The sequence below is a fragment of the Merops nubicus genome, unplaced genomic scaffold, assembly GCF_000691845.1.
Source record: "Merops nubicus isolate BGI_N331 unplaced genomic scaffold, ASM69184v1 scaffold4606, whole genome shotgun sequence".
Classification (NCBI taxonomy): domain Eukaryota; kingdom Metazoa; phylum Chordata; class Aves; order Coraciiformes; family Meropidae; genus Merops; species Merops nubicus.
This window is the reverse complement of record NW_008612801.1, coordinates 89,400-111,683: the sequence shown is the minus strand read 5'-3', so window position 1 is coordinate 111,683 and position 22,284 is coordinate 89,400. Positions and strand designations below refer to the sequence as shown.

General features: G+C 38.1%; 1 protein-coding gene across 1 annotated transcript in view; it reads left to right on the top strand.

Annotated features, from left to right (window-relative positions):
- The window catches only part of USP10 (ubiquitin specific peptidase 10), a gene marked incomplete at its 5' end in the record, with an annotated part of 32,221 nt that extends 11,443 nt beyond the window's left edge, over positions 1 to 20,778 (top strand). The window contains 10 exons of the mRNA XM_008941650.1: positions 3,088 to 3,179; positions 4,542 to 4,651; positions 5,090 to 5,145; positions 6,530 to 6,633; positions 7,518 to 7,617; positions 8,614 to 8,794; positions 12,597 to 12,762; positions 17,277 to 17,421; positions 18,615 to 18,680; positions 20,591 to 20,778. Of these exons, the coding sequence (XP_008939898.1) occupies positions 3,088 to 3,179; positions 4,542 to 4,651; positions 5,090 to 5,145; positions 6,530 to 6,633; positions 7,518 to 7,617; positions 8,614 to 8,794; positions 12,597 to 12,762; positions 17,277 to 17,421; positions 18,615 to 18,680; positions 20,591 to 20,778 (1,208 nt within the window). The remainder of the gene's footprint in view (positions 1 to 3,087; positions 3,180 to 4,541; positions 4,652 to 5,089; positions 5,146 to 6,529; positions 6,634 to 7,517; positions 7,618 to 8,613; positions 8,795 to 12,596; positions 12,763 to 17,276; positions 17,422 to 18,614; positions 18,681 to 20,590) is intronic.
- Between the last annotated feature and the right edge of the window lie 1,506 nt (positions 20,779 to 22,284).

Sequence of the window (22,284 nt, the reverse complement as noted above, 5' to 3'; positions counted from 1 at the left end):
TTGTTTCTGAGGGATGGTAAGGTTGGGGATGGTCCATACTTGTAAAAAAATAAGACTTTTCAAGGCTTCACTTGCCACATTTCAGTTACTATCTTTTGATGCATTACCTGATTATAATAATGCTTATGTAAACAAGCTATTCTCTGAGTAGTCTTTTAACTGTTCTTTGTAACTTTAGGGAGAATTTCAATGGGAGAATCTAAAAAGATTTTCTCAATCATGTTTTCTTGCAGTACTTTCATTGTGGATGATGGAATTAACATTGCACATAAAATTTGTTAACAGCAGGCAAAATTTCAGATGAATTGAAGAACACCAACATTTAATAACTGACTAAACCTACAATGATTTTAAATTAGGAGGAGGAAAATTAAATGCCAGCATGGAAGGATACACCAGCACAGAAATCAAAGGCAGCATACAGTGTGAAGTACAAATGGGTGGTAATAGTATTAGAGACTAAAAGGACCTGGGAGTTAGTAAAACTGAGGAAGATAAAGTTCTTTTTTTTCTGTGTGTTAATACCAATTTACATGTGACTGCAGTTCTGTCATTGCTCTTCAGGACTTGATGAAAATGCCAAACTTTGGGCATTACTGCTCAAGGAAGATGGAATAGTGCAGCAGCAAAAACAGAAGTGAGATTTGAAAACATTACTCTGTCTGCAAACATGGAAAAATTGGGTTTTAGTTTGTCTCAGCTGAGGCTGTTGGAATTACCATGGAATTAACTTCAAATATGTAAAACAAATTCATAAAGAAAATGGTGATTTACTGCTCTGTCAAGACTAGCAAGGAAGATAAGAGTTATTTACTTGAATTTATATTAAAAATGTTTGTGTCCCATAGTAAAAAAAATTTTTTCTTACTGATAAAGCTCCATGAGCAGTACAGCAATTAGTTGTGGAATGGGGGTGTGCAAGGCTTGGGGGTTTTTATATGCAACTTCAGAAATCTAGTGCTACATTTTGGACTTGCATTGATTGTGGAATTACTATGGGTACAATTTTAAACCCTTGTCAGGTATTAGTAATAATACCACCTGGTGAATGAACTGTAGCAAAACGTTTTCTGTTTACCAACAGAAATTTGTGAACCTGGTAATATTGTTCTGGATATATTTTCAAATCAAGGTCAAGTTAGTATCCACCAAAGTGAATGAGAATTCATTCTGGTTAGTGACATGTGCTTTATTACAGTTTGAAATTTTAACAAGGTTTTCTCATAGTTGTGTGTTTTTCTTCTGATGCTCTTGTAAAAGTTCTTTGTGTTAGATGTGAAGTGGAAATGTGGTATTGAATGTAATTGCTGTATACAAAAATCAATCTTCATGTTAGAAGGAACAAAACTCACTGTAATTGCTCCAGATGTTTACAAAGCAGTTGTATGACCACAAGAGGATGCTAAAGGTCTTAGTAATATTTTTTTTTGTATGATACAAAAATGAGGGAAAATACAGTTAACATGAAAAGTTATTGCTAGAACATAGAAAACATTTTTTTTATTATTGTTATCCTAATTTTCAGCAGTGCTTGGTTTTATTAATGAGAGGTTGTATGTGTGCCCAACACAGTTCAAACTTTGCTGCTTTAACAATTTATTCTGAAGTAGTTGAGCATTAATAATTTCATAGCAAAGGTGTTTCAAAACTCACAGAATAATTTTCATCTGCATCTGTTAAGTGCTAACGTCTTCCCTTTTCCATCTTCTGCTCAGATGTCAGGTTCTTTATGTAGTAGAAGACTGATTTAGATAGCTGCTCTTTTTTTGGCATGTTTTTTTTGCTGCTTTAACAATTTATTCTGAAGTAGTTGAGCATTAATAATTTCATAGCAAAGGTGTTTCAAAACTCACAGAATAATTTTCATCTGCATCTGTTAAGTGCTAACGTCTTCCCTTTTCCATCTTCTGCTCAGATGTCAGGTTCTTTATGTAGTAGAAGACTGATTTAGATAGCTGCTCTTTTTTTGGCATGTTTTTTTGGTTAGAACTGTGGGTGTCAGCAGGCTAGCAGGAAATATGATCTTACAGGTAAAGAGATAGTTTGGAAGCAGACAGACCTGGATTTTGTGTGCAGTTCAGCCACATCCTTGGCTCAGTTATGGCTTTGTGCCTCTGCTTTTCCACCTATATTATGTTGTCAGCTTAGGTGGCCCTAGTGAACAGCTCAAATGCTGAGATCCATGAGGTGGAGCATATAAGGGCTTTAGAGGCCTTCATACTTACTATAAAAAAAATAACCACCTTGCTAGACAATTGCCATGTTTATTTGTATTTTTTAAATTTTGCCTTGTCTTTATTTTGCAATTTTAAAATATACCAGATCAAATATTTTCCCTAAATAGTTTTTATTTAGGTACCTAAATAACAGGTCACACTTCCTGGAAAAACTCCCCCTGTTGCTCTCAGTTTTACAACAGACACTTAGATGCAGTGGTGTCTTAATTTTTAAACTTGGGCCATTGCTGAAGTTTTTGAAAGCAGGAAAACAGTAGGAACTATATTATAAGCCTGTTACCTTGTAATTTTGGAAATCTTAAAGCAGTAAATAAAACATACTTCTCAGAAGCCCACATGAACATCTGTCTGTCCTGTTTGCACAAAGATATTCTTGTAAAGTAGTGTGTTGAATCTTGTAAACTTGAGACTGCCCTATCAGCTTCTTTTCACCTCAAAGCAGAAGAATTTGGGAAGTGCTTTGTGAAATTGTTGGAAAGGGATTACAACTAATGAGCTTTTATATCTGTATATGTGTCTGTATATCTATATAAATAAAAATATCCAATTTTAGGAAAACAAAAAGGAAAAGCAGTTTAAAAAACCCAAACAAAACAATCTCAATTTTGAAATTAAATGATTAGTTTTTGTAGCAGCATCCTCCTGACCCAAATTCCAGGATGGTTTCAGCTGAAGACATATGTCTGATTAGAAATATTTGCAGTGTTTAAATGGAGCAAAAACTGTTTGAAGTTATTGGGAATCTTGTTAATGGATCTGAGTTTTTTTGTGATGCATCAGCAGATATTTGTTTGGATGGCTGGCACAGGCATTTTTGTTGATGCTTAATTTACTGTTTCTCATTCTGCAGAAATACTGGAAAATGTAAGATTAATACATAAACCAGTGTCTTTGCAACCACGAGGGCTGATCAACAAAGGAAACTGGTGCTACATCAATGCTGTATCCTTACCTTGGAAAAAATTAATACACTTAAGTTAAAATTTGTATATTCTATCTGTCAAAGTTTTTCTGGATTATTCTGGTAAGTATTTTATAAAAGTATTTGTCTTCCCATATCCTACTGCTGTGGTTAAAATGTTTTAAGGATATCATTCAGAAATCTAAGGGTATTTTGGATCATTGAACCTTGTGTCCAGGGTTCCCCTGTGGTTACACAATCCTGTTTGCAATTTGTCTCCATTACCTCTGTCAAAATGTTTCAGAACTGTGACTTTTTTCATGACCAAAAACCTTCTTGTAGTTTGTCACTATGTTTACTTATGAGTCCTTGTGTATCAGCTTAAGTAGTTATTTTTCTTTTGTGCTTGAAGTAACTGTTTTACTGTTGGGCTTTGTTTTGGCCATTTGGTGAGTGGATGGTTGGGTTTTCTCTTGAGCAGGCTGTCACTGTCTTATCATCTGCAGTGTTTAAAATAATCCTTTTACAATGGGATGGAAGATTAGCTCACTCTTAATGTATTAGAATTGTATTCCCCTGCAAAAAAAATAACTTTTACCTTGGGTAACAGCAATCTTCAGTGCTATATTATGATAGTTTTATTAATAATACTATTAATATATTGATACCACCTATGTTAGCAATGGCTCACTGCAAATGACAATGAGGATGCTTTAACTGGTAATGAAAAGTATTAAGACCAATTTCAAGACTAATCATTGCAGAACCTAATACCCCATATCCAGACCAGCAATTGTGCTTTAAACTTCAGCTTTTCTCTTACAGAACCAGTTCTGCACTCATCTGATTGTATGTGTTAGCTCCCATTTTTTTTTAATGTTTTTAAAGTGTTTCCTCCCAGCATACACTGTGGTTTTACTGCTTGCTCCAGACTCTTCTTTACACTGCAGAAAGTATCACATCACAGCAGATTGGGTTGGGTATGGGCCTGAATCATCACCTTTAAATTGAAGTCTGTCAACTGGCTTCTTCCATTCTTTTCAGAAAACATGTTACAGGTCATCACTTGCCAATTTTTGAATTGTCACTTTTGTAAGGTCTTCCCTAGGAAAGATCTTTTCCTCCCCTGCTCCTGGGCTAAATGTTTCCTTGCCCTTTAATTAAATTTTTTGATACTATTAAAATGTGAGTGAAATGAGTTTGTTAGAAGATACCAGGGTTAGTTAGTGTGACTTCAGTACATTATTAGTTGATGTTGTGATAAAAGTCCATCCATCTGTTCCAGCCGAGTTCCCAGATTGGTCTACATAATAAAGAGTTAGCTTTGTATTGCATTTCATTTTAAATATAATTGACTATTTTGTTAAATGTTTGTTGAATATTTCCTTAATGCCACTGGATAGACCCTGCAAGCCTTGGTTGCTTGCCCTCCAATGTATCATTTAATGAAGTCCATTCCAATGTATTCAAAATCGCAGCGGCCGTGTACCTCAACACCAATGCTAGACAGTTTGTAAGTAGATGTTAAAAACAAATAATAATCTGTGATTAGACTAAGCTTGTTCAGAAATATCTAACACGATTGTTTACTGCAGTTGTTGAATGTTGATATGTATCCAGAAGTCTTCTTGGCCTGTTTTTTTTGGTGATACATGGCTGTTAGAATGAACTTGGTATTTTACAGTTGCTTCCTGTTGCCTGTGGAATATCAAATAGTGTTTAATAGGCAAAAATGAGCCACTAGAGCTGCAAGAACTAACCTAACACCTTGGTTTCCTTAGCAGTGATCAAGTTAATTTTTACATCTGAACTTTACTCAGACTTCATTATGATAGTCTTCAATACATTTTTTTTTTGGCAGTCAGTAATGACAATGATCTAATTTTTGTATTTGTCATTCAAAGTCTTAACTTGCTGCTCATGTCTAGTTGTTCCTTCCATTCTGTTTCAGTGTTCGTTTAATGAATGAATTCACTAATATGCCTGTACCTCCTAAAGCAAAACAAGGTGAGTGGGAATAGGGGGAGAAAAGTCTTAAAATCATGATATGAAGTCTTTGGGGTAAGGATCTGCGTTATGTGATATACTTAAGACCTTTAAATATTGGTTCTTGATCCTCTTCATGGCTTTTTGGACCTTTAGGGTTTCTTGATATCTTAAGTTTGCTGTTGCTTTTCTCTCAGTGTTACTCTTATTGGTGATCCATGTCAGGAATTCATAGGTTTGCATCTTAGATTTTTTTTTTTTCTTCTTTTTGGTAGCCCAAGTGTACAAGTGCAATAAGAATAGTTTTTCTTGAAGGTTAGCTTAATTGTTAATGTGTTTTCTAAGAACATGCCCTTTCTAACAGAATCATTCCTCTTCCTTACATATTTCCAGCTGTTTGGTTTATTAGCTTGCTCAATTCTGTCATTCTTCCTCAAATACTAAACTCTCACATTCATCCAGGACAAACTGGGCAGTTGCTTGCAGGCATCTTATCATGGCTTTTAATTCCTTCCCATCTTCTGCACTAGTTCAGTGTGAGAACGAGTGATTCTTGCTAATGTGTGGTTAGGATCAATGAGGATTATGAAGTGAGGAGCAGAACATTTTTGATTTAATGCTGATAAATTATCTTGTAGATTTGATTTTTTTTTTTTTTGTAACTCCAAATCTGTTTTATTACAAACTTAAATAAAAAAAAAAAAAGTTTCAGGAATGTGTTTATGTAACATTATAGGAAAATATCACGAGGAGCTGGTTGTTCCAGTGATTTCCAAACAGTTCAGACATTTCTGTGGTTTACTGCTGAAGTTTTGTTTCTGTAAAACAAATCTTCCTGTCTTATGCAACTTATTATACTTCTAGGTCATTTTATTGTATTGGGTAGTTTTCAGACATAGATTCAGGGGCCTTGAGCATTCTGTCAGACTGTTTCTTGGGGTTTTTTTGTGTTTTTTTTTTTTTTTTTTAATCTGCAGTGAGGAAAAGTGATCTATTACAATTGCAAATATAGAAAATATTTCAGGAAGTTCTTTGAACACAAGAGAAGTACAAAAATTTAAATAGAACTCGGGTTGTTCTTTTATGATGGCAGTAGATGTTCTGGTTAGTCTTCAGAGAGTTGACTATGAAAAGAGAGTAGTAACTTTTCCAGACCACCTGTAAGTCTGTGTAGAGTGATGTAAGTTGTGTGTTTTGTTTATTTTTTTTTTTAAATATAAATTCACACATAAAAGAGTTGTATCTTACAAATTTTGAGCCTGAGTTGCTAAAATTGTTATAAAACTACTAGTAAAAAATCATTCTGGATTCCAAGATCTTGTGATGTGTGAAGAGAGTGTTAGGGCATGGTATAGAAAAACTTCTCTGTATGCTTATTTACATGTGCTTCTCTTTCACCTTGCAGCTTTAGGTGATAAAATTGTGAGAGACATCCGACCAGGAGCTGCCTTTGAACCTACCTACATTTACAGACTCCTGACGGTTATAAAGTCAAGTCTGTCAGAAAAGGTGTGACTTAAAAATCTTTGACTTTTGCAGTTGCATTGCCAGGCTGTCATTGCCATCAAAACAATTCAAAGCCACACATCAGGTCCTGTGCCTAAATCAACTAGCTTGATAGCTCATTATGAAGCTAGACTGTCTTAGGACTTAAATTATAGGGAGGTGTTAATCACAAATTCAGCAGTTTAATATGTCAGAATAATGAGAAAATTACCATTGGAATAGAACATCTGGAGGTGTTCAAAAAATATGTAGATGTGGCACCTGGGGACATGGTGTGATGGTCGTGGTAGTGTTGGGTGATGGTTGGACTTGATGATCTTAGAGGTCTTTCCCAGCCTTAAAGATTCTATGATCTCTTTTTATAAAGAAGATACCTCTTGATTTATATTTAAGAAATGAGCAGTTTGTTTCTGCTTGGGATTCAGCTTGGAATAGTTGTAGGTCCACAGAGGCTTAAGATTTCAGGATTAGTTTCAGTTTAAAGGAAAGATAATAGTTCAAACCATCTTTTGATTTGACCTTGGTTTGACAGCAATTTTTAATACAACTTTGAAGAGAAATAGAAAAAAGTTACCAACTCACTTGTTAAATCAAATTTGTATTGAGAAGAGGGCAAAAATGCTTGTATCCAGGTCAAGCTCATGTGTGTACTCACTGCTTATGGCAGGTTACCAATTAATGGCTTGGTTCTTTCTGAAATGGTTAAAAATGAGTTTGTTACAGTAGTATTTAAACTATATTTCACTTTACAACTTAGCTGTTTTACTAACTACTCAGTCTAAACTACTAGGAGAAAGCTAGATGTTCAGTGTCATGAACGTTCTGTTAAAGTGAGAACATGAAAATGTCATATAATAATTGAAAAAAACCCCCAACATTTTATTCAGGGCAGGCAAGAGGATGCTGAAGAATACTTGGGATTTATCCTTAATGGACTTCATGAAGAAATGTTGACCCTAAAGAAACTTCTCTCTCCACATAATGAAAGTTAGTGGATTATTTTATGTTGTTGTTTGTAGCAAACAATTTATTTCAAATATTTTCCTTTTTGGAGGTGATTCTGTAATACGCAGAGTAGTGTTTGGAACAGATGTTGAGATAGGGGTAGAATGCCATGGTTTAGGGCACTTACATTAACAAATGTCTGTTTGGAAGAGCATTATTGTCATTCTGAGTATTGACAGAATGATTGTGGTAACTCATATACTCGATACAACTAAACAACAAATTTGTGTTATTAATTTTTACTGAGCCCAGCTGAGCATTATTTGGGGCTCACTCCTGTTGACTGGTCTTGTCTGAAGCAGAGGTATGTTTGTGTGCCAGTCAGAATACCTGCCACACCACTCTTTACTGGGGTTTGGGCTCTCTCCATGGCAATCTGAAAATATATCAGTGTGTTTTTTCACTAATCACTGTTAGCCTGGTATTACCCAAGTGTAGATTTAAGATCACTAGTTATCCAATTTCTCTTTAGTAAGGTAAATTTTTTTTTTTAATGATAAAAAATGATCATTCCATATTTTGTTCTTCAGCTGTGTGCAGTTTATAGCCTCCTGACTTTGGCACTTGCAAAGAAAATATTTGCTAAGCCTTGGGTTCCCTGTAAAATATCTGTGCAGAAAAAGAGTTGTCTTTAATAATGGCATAATTATGTTTCCAGAATAACACTTGACTTTCTAATTTTCTATCCCATAAATTTACTACTAAAAATATATCAAACTTTGCTAGAAAACTATATGTGTTTACATACAGTCATCAGTGAGCTGCATTCTGTTAATAATACATGGATGTGTCCAGCTAGGAGTGAGCCTGGAAAATATTTGTTCTCATTTACTTTCTCAAATCTATGAAAATATTTTATCCTCTGAAAATTGGTTGTATTGGGGGTTTTGCCTTTCTAATTCTTTATCTGTATACATGTTTTATTTGTGGGGGGAAAAAAAAAAAAATCAATGCATTGTTTTTCTTCTTCACTTGAAGAACTCTCAGTGTCCAATGGCCCTGAGGCTCAGACTGTTCATGAGGAAGAGGAGCAAGATGAGCAAGGGGAAGGCAGCGAAGATGAGTGGGAGCAAGTGGGACCCCGCAACAAATCATCGGTCACTCGACAGGCTGACTTTGTTCAGACTCCCATTACTGATATTTTTGGTGGTCACATAAGGTACAGCACTTCTTCAGGAGAGCTGCTGAGACCGTCGGTGGCTTTGCCTTTACATGAACTTTTTCCTCTGCTTTGCTTTCTCTGGTTTTCACCAGTTTTTGGGTAGTTGGATGGAAGAGATTGTTACACAGTTTGTTTAGGCCAGGAGAGGTGAACACACTGCCTTGAAGCAAGAGAGTTCAGAAGATGGACCAGAATGATCCAAGGATAAATTAAAGATTCTATGACTTATTCTAGAGTCTGAATCTTTTAAAATGTCTTTAAAGAAAAGATTGTTAGAGAGAAACCCCCCAATTACATCGAGAAGCAGAGTTTGAAATATGTAGGCTTTGCAAATTAATGTCTAAGAATTCCAAAGAACTTCAGAGCTACCTAATTTTTGTGACCTCTGAGGAGTCTTGACTCATTTTGTAAATAAGGACACTAAGGGATGGTGAGATTTGCTAAGAGTTAAATCTAGTCAGTAAAAGAGGAGAAGAAAATAAAAAAAATTATAAACCTCTGTTTATTTAGACACGTATGCTTCCTGGAGGCAGGAAAGTTATGTGTAATAGTTAATAAATGTTCAAGGTGAAAGAAGTTTGGACAAGTGTAAACTACTACAAGATGTTACAGGAATGGAAAGAATGTGGGAAATTACATTCAGGTCTGATACCAGACGAAGGCAGAAGGTAGATATTGAAAGAATATTTTTTGGCAAGCTTTGGAGAAATGTATAATTTAAAATGAAAGCAAGGTAAACACTTGCTAAAAACATATTCCAAAACAAAAATGCTAGACTTGAAGAATTATTTTTAAATTGGAGACAGACACTTAATTGCTAGTGTTTGACTCCCTGTGTTGCCAGGCATTCAGTCTAGAGGTGTGAATACTGTGGGCTAGTGCCTTCTGCCTGGGAAATGCACTGAAATTATTCTTCTGGGATTTGAGTCAGACAGCTGGCAAATAAAATTATACTTTCCATAGAAACTGGCAGACAGGTATGTGTAAGTATTGATGAAATTCCCTGTTGATGTATGGTCATGTACCCAAGGTATTGTTAATATCCTTAGTATATTTATCACAGTCAAAATTGTTTTGATCTCTACATGATTCCATTAGTTTTTAAATTAAGAACAGCAAGAGAATGCTGCCTTCTGGGGAAGGCCACAGAAAACGACAGAAATGCTTGAAAAAAGGCAAAAATCTTGCACTGAGCAACAAAACCACAGGGTCTAATCCGACATCTGTTGTCTGCTGTTCCCACACCTGCTTTATTTAGCCTCCAAACCAGGTCACACAATTCACTGTGGAGCAGTATCCCATGCTGAGATCCTGGAGAGCTTCCCCCTCTGAGGCTGAGGGTGGAGACAGGAAGGGTTGGATACTGAAGTGCCAGTAGAATTCCATTCAATGAAAGCATCAGAAACTGGAAAAACCAAGTGGAAGAAGCAGCTAGGAAAACATGGTTTGAACTGGCATCATTTGGCCTGGGAAATTTTAGGCTGTCCTCTCAAGGCTTTAATTGTCGATTAAATGCCTATTTAGGCATAATTGCTTAAAAGAACAAAAAACCCCCAAAAACAGGCAACCCAAAAAGTCTTCCTTCAGCAGTGCAAGACTTAAATGTGTAAGTAAAAAGATCCACAGTTCAATCACAGAATCCCAGCATGGTGGGGTTGGAAGGGACCTCTGGAGATCATCTCATCCAGCCCCCCTGCTCCAGCAGGTCACCCACAGCAGGGTGCCCAGGGTCACAGCCAGGTGGGTTTGGAATCTCTCCAGAGCAGGAGACTCCACAGCCTCTCTGGGCAGCTGCTCCAGGTTCAGGCACCCTCACAAGAAAGAATTTTCTCCTCCATTCAGATGGAACTTCCTGGGTTCCAATTTGTGTTTGTTGTGCCTTGTCCTGGGGCTGGGCACCACTGACAGGAGTCTGGCCCCAGCCTCTTGCCACCTGCCCTTTAGCTCTAGATAAGCATTGGGGAGATGGAAGATGAGGATCTGGTTTGTTCAGGCACAGGAGTCCCTTTTAACTTCCAGCTTGTGTGCATTTCAGATATTTGTTATGCAATCTTAACTCCCAAGGCAGTTAGAACTCTGCAAAATATTGATTTCTGTAGGTAGTACCAACTTCAAACACACTGGTACTGCACCACGAAATACATCACTTACATTGCTGTAGTTTAAGCAGGGTAGCAATGGGCAGTGCCTGTTCTACTCAAAAATATTTACTGTAGAGTTCTGACAGTACCTGAGAGGAGTATTCCAGCTGAAATTTGTAATTCTAATAAGTGATACTGTTAGAGAAAGCCATAGTCCAACTTCTGCATATCTTTTTGAAGAAAATGTTTTGAGGAAATGTTACAATTTCTAATAATAATGAAAAAAAAAACCCTTAACTTTATGTTTTCAGAATATTGCCTATATTATTGACTGAATCTTTAATACATGGACTGGAAAACAGTTGGACTTGTTACCATTTTTCTGTTGATTATTGCACTAAATAATGGTTAGCTTAAAAAGCTCATCCAGAAGCAGCCAGACTTACACAGTGAAGGGCTTGTTTGTCGACCCCACACTTGCCATGTGTTGAAGGTTTTGTCCTTAAATATAGCCAAGGAGGAAGGGTTGAACTGAAATAAAGATGCTCCTGTTTTTCAGACCCTCTAAAGGAGATTTCTTTGCCAATATAAAGATGCTTTGGCTTTCTGTTGGTGCTTCAGGGCTTTGCCTGAGTCCAAGGGGCTCTTCAAGAGGAGTTTGCAGTACAGGCATTAAAGCTGTATGTTAACAGTTCCTACACAGCCTGGAGAAATTTCAGCATGGCTACATCAATTAGAGCTGTGTTAATTATCTTGGCTACTGTCAGGCTTTGTACTGTAACAAGCATAGCAATATGATAAATTATTTGGCTGTAGAAAACCACATTTTTTTGTAGCAGCTGAGACTTTTTAATGTAACCACTGTTTTCAGAATAATAATAAAAAAAATCATTCTTGAGCCTTGTTTGATGATTTTAAGTTTTCAGCAAAGAAAAATGAAAATCTGGAAGAGTCCACTTCTCGTAGACATTGTGGCTGAATGTGCTGTCCCATTGCACAAACCAGTGATTGCCAAGCCAGGCTCCTTAAAGGCTGCATCTGAACACTCTTCACACAAAAATAAACCCCCCAAAAAAGCCAGGAAACATATTCTCATGCCCTAGGTTATTGCTCCTGCCAGTTTTCCAAAAGGCTCCAATTTAAGGACAGAGGGATACAAGGAAAAAGTCTGGATGTGGAAAATGATGGGAAGAAAAGGAAATGTCAGACCTTGATGGAGCATAGTTTTGTTTCCTATGGCAAGATTTAAGCAAACAATTTAAAATCACTGTGAAATTGGTCTTAGGGAGCTGACTAAAAAGTGTGTATATTTTTATTGGTGAGTCTGGGATTAGTTGTAATTTTTACAGTAGAGTAATTTTTACATAATTTCAAAACTCTGAACATGAAAAGAGTCCAGAGGGGAATCTTTTGAAATGCATTATCAAGAATTTCAGTATTTTGCTTTAAACTTTTGATACTTAGCAGATCACTGTTTTAATCCTTACATAAAGAAAACAATTCAAGTATAATCCTGTTCTAGGTTGATGTGAAAATCATCTCATTTGCAGTTGAGAGGATCCAGGTGGTTGAAATTCAGGCTTAACCTTTTTAAATGTGCTTATTTCGCATTGATAAATCGAGTTGCTAAAGCAGACTTCAGTCCATTTTTACTTGAGGGTTCTGTGTTGTTGAAAACGACTCTGCTTTACTATATTTTAACTTTCTTGTTTCCCTAGATCTGTTGTTTACCAACAGAGCTCTAAGGAGTCTGCGACGCTGCAGCCGTTCTTCACCCTGCAGCTGGACATCCAGTCGGACAAGATACGCACCGTTCAGGATGCCTTGGAGAGCCTGGTGGCAAGAGAGTCTGTCCAGGGCTATACCACCAAAACCAAGCAAGAGGTGTGTTCTGTTCATCCCTTTTTACAGTCCAATACTTTTCAAAAAGGGGTTTTATACAGCTTTCGCTTTACAAGTGGTTCCTTGAACGCTGCTTATGTTAACAAAAGAGGGATTAACCTTTTCAAGGTGTCCTGCAGCAGTAAATGTGTATTGCACTTGAACAGAGCCAGTGAAAGGGAAGATTGCTAACTCCTAAACACAGCCATGCCTGAAAATAGCTGTTTTCTGAGTTGGTGTAGTAATTGGTTGGAGATTTAACTGGAGCGTATATTAAATCACCGAGGTGGCCTGTGGCAATAATACGTACTATTATGAGTAAAATAGCTTTTAGCTGATCTTCCCCAGCTGATTCCTGGGGATTGCCAGATGTTCTTAGGAAAGGAGCAGCTCTTCAGTGCCACTGGAAGCATGCTGGAGCTTTAAGAAGAGAACTCTTGTAGCAGAACACTTGCATGGTTGCCTGTGTGGCTGTTCCTGACTGGGTTTGATTACACGTTTCACTTACAAATCAAAGGCAGAATTATTCATTGGTGTTACTCTTCACAGTTGGAGAATCCCTAGAAAAGGGGGAAAAAAACCAAAACACAACAACCCAACAAAACAACCCCAGCAGTATAAAAGTTGTGATGAAACAAGTAAGGGGGAGGAGATTTTCAGCATCAAGGAGAAAAACCATGGAAGCAGACAGATGGAAGCAGGTGTAAAACTTCCTATGGCAAAGGCTGCTCTGAAAAGGAAAAGTCTGATTTTTCCCAGTGATACTCAAACAATAGGAATAAGACCTAGACTAGGTGTTACCTGTGGTGCTTGTGGAGTTCTCCTCTCTGCTTTGAGAGAAGTTTGGAGGAATACCAGTCAGGATTTTCACACATGCCTATAGTTGATCCAGAGGGGATGGAGTGGAGAACTTTTGAGATCTCCAAGCTCTCCCAGGATTCTCTGACACTTTATGTACCAGGACAATTTACTCTATATTCTCTTGCAGCTCTGTAAATGGTTTTTTATCTTAGTTTTCAGTACAATACATAATAGTAATATTTGCAGTAGAACCATACTTCATAGGAGGAAAAACACACTTTTGATATTGCAGAGGCTAATAAATTAAACTAAATTAATGAACTCCACTGAGGTATTGCCTTGTTGCCTTGCTTCTTATGGTGTGCAACAGTAAAGACCATCTCTAGGGTGCATGGATTGCTCAGATGGAGATTTCTGCATTTTATGGTTTTTACTGCAGATTATTTTAACTTCTTTACTGACAGCCTAGTGCTCAGTTATGGGGTTTATAAGAACTGGGGATCAAAGTAAGTGCTGAAGGTTTCACCTGCTTTATATTTCAGAGTCTGAATGGAAATGCAAATATTCACAGTGTCCTTTAGATCTTTTTTTCAAAAGAAACTACAGTTGAAGTAGCTAAAATAGCTGTATTAAAATTGCAGTGAAAACACTGAACAAGAATAGGACTTTGCCAATAGTGATATTCAAAATTAAGAGGTACTTAGTCTATATTTTACAGAAGGGAAACTCAGGACTAATGATAAAGCTTAAAAATTGTATTTTATTATTAAAAAAAATTATTACTGTCTTCTAATTACTTTAATCTGGATTGTAGTCTTTACAAATTGTGGGATTAAAAAAACAGGTATAAAAAGAATCATCTTCTGAATATATCTGAATAATTTCTTTTAGAGTTTGCTTTATTTAATAATTGAGCTGATTATGAATTTTATGTGTGTATAAAAAGGAAATCAGTTAAATTTTCATGCAGTGTTTAAAATAATTGGGCATTTCAAATGAAAATAAGTGTCTGAAATCAGGTGGCATCCTCTTGCTGTTCCTGACCCCATTTCACTTACTCACTAGCATTTGAAGATAGTTGTTTTGGTTCCTTCTGGTCTTGCAGATCACTTTAAATCTTGAATTTTTCAACATTTAATATTTGTTTTAAAGGGCTTAATTTTTATCCCCACTGAAGTGATTTTCTTCTTAGTCTTTTACTCTTATTTGCAGTCCTGCTTATGTTTTCTAACAGAGAAGCAAAGCAGCCTTACCTCATTTACTTTTCCAGGTTGCCTTCCACCTACTCCTTAGGAGTCTTCACACCCCCTGGAGCTCTCAAACAGCTCCTTGAGGATCTTACAAGTATTTTCTTTGGACTCTGACTCACGTTCACTAAACAAACACTTGTGGCACTTTTAGCTGGTAACTTTGCTGCCAGAAATCAGAGTCCCTCCACAGACAAAATGAGGGCAGCAGAACACGTGCCTGTTCCTCAGCTGCTGCTCCTCAGCCTGGCACCATCACACAAAACTGCTTTGACCTGTGGTTTAGGCCAGCACGGAGCTGCACAGCTGAGGTGCAGGGATCTGCTCCTGTGTGCCAGCTGGGTTACTGAGGGTGGGGAATGGCAGCTGCTTAAACCACTGCAGTGACCTTCTTCTGCAGCCTGGATTCCTGGGCTGGGAGCTGTTAAGTTCTTCTCTCACAACACTCTGAATTCACTGACTTCAGATTTGAGACTTGGAAGAGTCAATACAGGAGAATCCTCAGATAGGAGCAACCAAGTGAATCAAGTGCTTATTTATTTCTCTCTCTCTAAAGCCTTTATGGATTTGCTTCCTAAAAGCAGAAGCTGTTCCATGCTTAGATGCATGGAATATAAACTCTCTCATGACTTTGTGGGAGAATAGCATGAACCTCATGTCACCCCACTTCATTAGCTTGCCTTCTAACTTGTCATCCTGAATGTTTTCTCCTGGAAGTCGGGGAGGTGGGCACCAGCAGGCACTTACCTGTTGAGTGGAAAAGAACAGACTCCTGTTTGGCTTCCTTGTTTTAAATAAAAACACAAAAAAGCTCCTCCCAGTGCTCAGTGGGAGCTGCCACTGCTGCCAGGGGTTTGGTGAAAGGCTTATTTTCAACCCTTAATATGCAGGTGAAAATTTAGGTTGTAGAGACTATTTCTGCTTCAAATGTAGAATTGCTTCTTGGAAATTGGATCAGCTCAGATGCATGAGGAAGTGAAGTACCCTACAAAACCTGCTTGCTTCAGCATCCTAAGAGATTTTACTTTTCAATCTTGGAATCAGATGTTTTCCCCATCAGTTTCTATTCCACGCTCAGTAGGTTCTAGCAGAATCAGGCCCTGTATTGAAAAATAATATGCTGACCATTTGCAATAAAGAGATTTTTCTGCTTTAAAAAAAACACAGAGTGGTTATTTTGAGAAATGTTTTTAGGTCATAATTTCTAGGAAGGCAAAACATTTTTTTTTTTTCCTGCAATTCTTAGTTCAGTTCCAGGTTTTCAGACAGTGACTTTGTGGATTGTTTGGTTATAATTATATAAAAATCAATATTTAGTAGAAAAAAGTGAGGTTGCAACTCCTATTTTTTTTCTCTTTGAAGTTTCTTCAGAACCTTTCAAAAACCCAGCATACTTTTTCTAGAAAGAAAAATCTTTAATTACTGATCTCTTTCATAACAGCTGATCATGATGCCTTGCTCACTTTTTGGTAGCCTACATAACAGCTCACTTTGGTTTTTAAGGGACTTCTTGAGGGACAAATATCTTCTGGTTAATGCAAAATAATTTCTGAACTGTTGCATAGTAACTTTTTACTCTTAATTTATCAATATTTGTTATCCCCCCTATGAACAGTACCTTATATTAATGGTACTGTTGTGAGAAGGTGTTTTTTAACAGTGTGTTAGGATTCTTTTGGTGGAAAGGAGGAAGAAAGTACCAGTTAAAACTGGAGAAGTCCAGTGTAGAAACTTGTATTTCAGTGGGGAAGTGTAGGGTGTGCCCAGGACACCCTTTAAAGTGACACAGCCTTCAAACTTTTTAGCAAGGTAGTCAGCATTGAAGTCACCATTTCTGGAGCAATCAAGAAAATTTCATAAGATAAACATAGATTTAGCTGTTTACACTGAATTCCTTATTTTAGTAGTTTTTCTTTTGGTTTAAAGAGATTCTTTTTTGATTATAGGTAATTTACCTGTTGAAAACTCAGTAGTAATTTGGATTAATTTTTATTTTTCCTTTTATTCAGCTTTTTTTATAAAAAGAGGTCAGCTTATAGAAATGAAAACAGCTTTCCAAAACCTTTTGCAGCAGGTACTGGGGTGTGGTGCTCCTGTCATCTGCAGTTCAGAGTTCTTTGAAATCAGCAACATGAGCTGCAAGTTATTGACCTTTGATTAGAGTATAAAAGCCTGCTGAGATTTAATCACTAAATTTCACCAGTTGTTGTTCCTGGGGGTTCTCCAGCAAGGTGGTTTTAGTACTGCAGTGCCTAAATATCTATGTTCTCCTTTAACAGAACACTTTGGTGGAAGATCCCATAAACTGCAGCATTTACCATAAGTTAATGTTGTTATAGCAATAAATCGGTGTTTTTTTCTGCTAATGTATTAAAAATTAAATACTTGCTGCTCATTTAAAGGACTAGTTCTGAGCAGTTAACAAAAAAATCACAGGTTTCCTTCATGTTGGTTCTGTGTATGTGTTAGGTGGAGATCAGTCGAAGAGTGACACTAGAAGAACTCCCCCCTGTTCTTGTTTTACACCTCAAGCGGTTTGTATACGAGAAGACTGGTGGATGTCAGAAGCTTATCAAGAATATTGAGTATCCTGTTGATCTGGAAATTAGTAAAGGTAAAGGGTTTTGAATAGATTTCCCCCCTCTTTAGGGAGAAGATAACGTTGTGTTTCCTCAGGGTATCCGTGTGTCAGTTGTCTTCTTTCTTGTGCCCAAGATTTCTTCTCTGTTGTTATCTGGAAACGTAGCAATTTGGATGAATGTTTTGCACATCTTTTTTCCTCCTTCATAAAAAGAATATATTTGGGTGTCTGGGTTCAGTCTTGCCAAAGCTGCTGTTGCCTGTATGTGATTTTGGGCATGCATTTTGCAAAGAACATTACAGTGAAAGATTTAAAAACCTTTGGCACATTCCAGATATTGATTTGGCCAAATAAGAGCTTCCTGCAGATTTCAGGACTAAGGTTTTAGACTGCTGAGGACAAACAGTGGAAGTGATCCTCTTGAATGAGGGGTATGTCCCTGTGCAAGGCTGCTGCCAAATAATACTGGGGGGTTTTATCTCAGATTTTATTCAGAGAAGTGGCAAAAGGAAACTGAAATTTTTTTTATAGAAAAAACATGAAAAAAAAAAGCCATAGTTTGGAGATGAAACAGCAAAGTTCTTTCATTTAACAAATATCTTAAGAGATACTGATTTTGAAAAGTGTGAGAGCTAGCATATAATCCAGCATCTGAAGCTTGCCAAATCAAGTGTGCTTTGTTTTGATCTGACAAACTGTTAGCCAGTAGCTCAAGTAGGAAGAATAAAGTAAAACAAAATTAATGATTACTCACATCTCAAGTGATATATATATATATATATATGCTTTGTCAGACAGTACCCTGTTGTTCTTAATATTTAATTTTACAAATTTCCTTAAAGAATGCAAATTTTTAGAACTAGTTCAATTTGCCTTCACTGACAAAAGGACTTGTAGTATGATTTGGAATCTGAAATTGATTTTGTCATTGTCTGACAGCAGGAATTTAAAAAAGAACAGTTCTTTTGCTGTCTTCCCCCCACACTTCTGTTTTTTTAGTGGTGTTTTTTAATGTCCTGTAAACATCAGTGTTCAGCAAGCCTCAAAGTTCATTTCCTTGATTGCCAGGTATCAGAACCACAATGGTTCTTTGAAGTGCAGAAGATGCTTTAATTAAACTTCCTCCTTTATTTGCTGTTGGTTTCTCTGAGAAATAATTTGTCCCTTTGAAATGGAATTTTGAAACTCGCTAACTGTTGCCTTTGTGACTTCTTTTCTTCTTCCAGAGCTACTATCTCCTGGTGTGAAAAGTAAAATTTTTAAAGGCCAAAGAACCTACCGGCTCTTTGCAGGTATTTTATCTGTGTGCCTCCTCTTCTGTGACTGATGTTTGACATCTCTTTTGAAATGCCTCTTTGAGTACTGCCTTTGAACCCTCAGGCTGAGTATTGCTGGCAGGATTTGAATAGGTAGAAGAGTTAAATTTGGAGGAGGTGATGATTTTTGTGCAAAGAATTGATGTTTTCAGGAGCATCTGCAGTGTATACAAAACACCTAAATTGGTAGTTAAGGTTGTAAGCTCCTGTAAATTCAGAAGCAGCATTTTAATGTTGGAACAAAACATGTTGTCTCTGGCTAGTAATGAATTTCCTGAAGTGTCAAACTCGGGTTGCTTGTTTGTGTTGGTGTCAGGAGAACACAAACTGCAGAACCAGAGATCTTCACTTCCCCATCACCAGATCTGAGCCTACTGGTGGCCTTGGGTGACTTGGTGGTTTGGATCCAGCTTTGTGACCACTGAGGTTACAGAAGGAAATAACATACCTGTCTCTTGTGGAAACTCAGGACTGTTTCTGGCAGTGTAATTTTTGCCTTATTGATAGTGGTTTTCAGGGGATAAGTTTAGACAGTGTATTTAAGCAGGTTTGAAGGCTCCTGTTGTAATTTCTCTAACTCCTTCCATGGAAAAGTACAATACTTCAGTCCTCTGTCAGCCTAGGACTTCACATAGATGGAAACTGAGCTCATTAGATGAGTTTTAAATTACCACTTATTTTAAATTACCAAAATAAGCTTTTGAAGAATTGAGCTTCAGATATCATCCAGGATTTGGCCAGTTATCTGGCAGTAAACTGCAGAAAACCAGTAATTCAAGTTTAAGCTGCAGTAAAAAGAAAAAATTTCCCAAATTTTTCAAAATGTATGTAGTGTATTCTGCTGGTTTCCTTTGCTTCAGTTATTCTAAAATATTTAGTTTTGTGGAAGAAAATCTGAGTAAGCCTGAAGTGTGACTCTGGTCTGAGAGCATGTCAACAATTCCATAATTATTTATTTCTGCTCTAGTATCAAGTACAGCAGTTCCTTCTAGATGTTATTTCTTTCTGTAAATCCTTCCCAGGATGCCCTCTAGGAAGTTCTAAAAAGAAATTTGAAGCTTTAAATTCTTGCTTTACTTGAAAATCCTTTTAGAGTTAGGAGATTTCATAGAATCAGAGCATGGTTTGCATTGGAAGGGACCTTAAAGATCATCTCGTTCCAACCCCCCTGCTGTTAGCAGGGACACCTCCCACTAGACCACGTTGCTCAAAGCCCCATCCATTGTGGTCTTGAAGACATCCAGTGATGGAGCATCCATGGTTCCCTTGGGCAACCTGTGCCAGAGTTTCACCACCCTCATAGTGAAAATTCTTCCTAATTTGTAGTTTAAACCTCCCCTCTTGCAGTTTGAAGCCATTACCCTCATCCTATCACTACAAGCCCTTGTGAAAGGTACCTCCCCAGCTTTCTTGGAGGCCTCCTTCAGATACTGGAAGGCTGCAGTAAGGTCTCTGTGGAGCCTTCTCTTCTCCAGGCTGAACCACCCCAACTCCCTCAGCCTGTCCTCACAGCAGAGCTGCTCCAGCCCTCTGATCATCTTTGTAGCCCTCCTCTGGACCCCCTCCAACAGCTCCACATCCTTCTTGGGCTGGGGTCTCCAGAGCGGGACACGGGTGGGCTCTCAGGAGAGCGGGGCAGAGTCCCCTCCCTTGGCCTGCTGCCCACGCCGCTTTGGCCACAGCCTGGGATACTTTGTAGGCTGCACCCACAGAGGGTCGAGCTTTTGAGGGGCCTGGGTGGTGAAATGCTTCTCCCAATGCTGGAGGAGCATTAGCGACACACCCCATCCGACCCGCGCGAGCCCTAAACCCTCGAACCCTCTTCCCCGGGGGGGGGGGCCGCCGCCCGTGGGGGGCGTCCTCTCCTCAGCAGCCTCTCGTTGCAGTTGTGTACCACCACGGGAACAGCGCCACGGGCGGGCACTACACCACAGACGTCTTCCAGATCGGGCTGAACGGCTGGCTGCGCATCGACGACCAGGCCGTGAAGGTCACCAGCCAGTACCAGGTGGTGAAGCCCTCGGCCGAGCGCACAGCCTACCTCCTGTACTACCGCCGGGTGGACCTGCTCTGAGCCCACCCCGCTTCCTAGAGCACCAACTCGCTCTCCTTCTCCTGTCCGTGCTCTTTGGAGTGGATTTTGTTTATTTTTCTTTCTCTTTTTCCTTTTCTTTTATTGTTTTCCCCCCCCCCCTTTGCAACTACGGGATAGCGATCAAGCCGACGACCTTGGGTTTGTGCACAACAGAGTTTGTGTTGAGTTGACTTTGCAGAGTGAAGTCACTTGGTGGAAAGACTCAGCCTCATGAATCACGAGAAAACACACACACACACACACACAAATTAATCCGAGTTAATGCTGAATCCTAAGATAACCAAAGGGGATTTGCAGTGAATCCCCACTTTAATTGCATAGTAGAAGATAAACCCTGCACCAGCAACAGAACTTGTAGATTTCTGTGAAAATGTTTTATCTTTACTTAAGTAAAAAAAAAAAAAAATCTAAAAAAAAAAAGAAAACAACATTAAAAAAAAAGTTATAAACAACAAACAACCCACGCTCTCTGCTTCCCTGATAGTTTTTGATAAGTGGTAAAAAAAAAAAACCCTACGAGCCGAGGTGTATGAGATGGAAACGGCCCCGTGTGCTTCAAAAACTGTACAAAAAATGCAGAGTTGCTGGTTCCTGATGGGAAGACACACTTTAATAATTGTGAGATGAGAAACTGCTTAAGTACACGTTGCAGATCAAATATTTGGAGTTAAGATGTTAGTCTCTATAGATGGGTGATTGTAACTTTATTGCTATTAAGAAATTTCAAACCGCATTTATGCTTCTGTGTACATGAAATTTAAAGAAATGGGCAAAATAATTAAGATTGATATTTCTTTAAGTCTGCTTTGTTTAATTATGCTGTCTGCTCTCCTATAATGTTGAGTTCCTAATTGTACACAGTTTAGTGATATCTAGAAGTATAAAGTTGTCGCCCATCAATAAAAGTCACAAAGTTGGTTTAAAGGGGTGTGTGTGTGGGTTTTGTTTTTCCTCCAGTGTAAATTCAACCCCTGGAAACAGAAGAGCTGCAAAGTGACACGTTCACAAGGTGTCAGTAGCATTCCCCAAATGGAGGGCAGATGATTTTGTCTTTTACAGCTTTTTGAAACATCAGAAATTGTTCCAATTCAGCACTGAGCTGGACCTGAACTTTGGGGGGAGAAGGGAGGGAAGAGGGTGGGGAGAGGATCAGTCAGCCCACAACAGCTGCAGGTCTAACAGAGGGCCCAGGGCAGAGGAAAAGGGAATTGAATCCCTTCTGCACCCTGCCAGAGCCCTGTAGAGGTGGTTTGGAGGTGGGTGGTGTTTTCCTTGATGAAAATACTCCCCTCTTTAGCCTGTTTTTTCAGTGAATACTGTGGTAAAATACTTCCTTGCTCAGCTTCCCTGCTGCTGATGAGGATGAAAAAAAAAATCTGTTGTTCATATATATATTGAAGTTCTTCAGCTGTCACCAGTAAAATGGGGCTCATTTGAACAGGGATTGTCAATAAAATGTTAACCTGGACATACTCTGACCAGCTA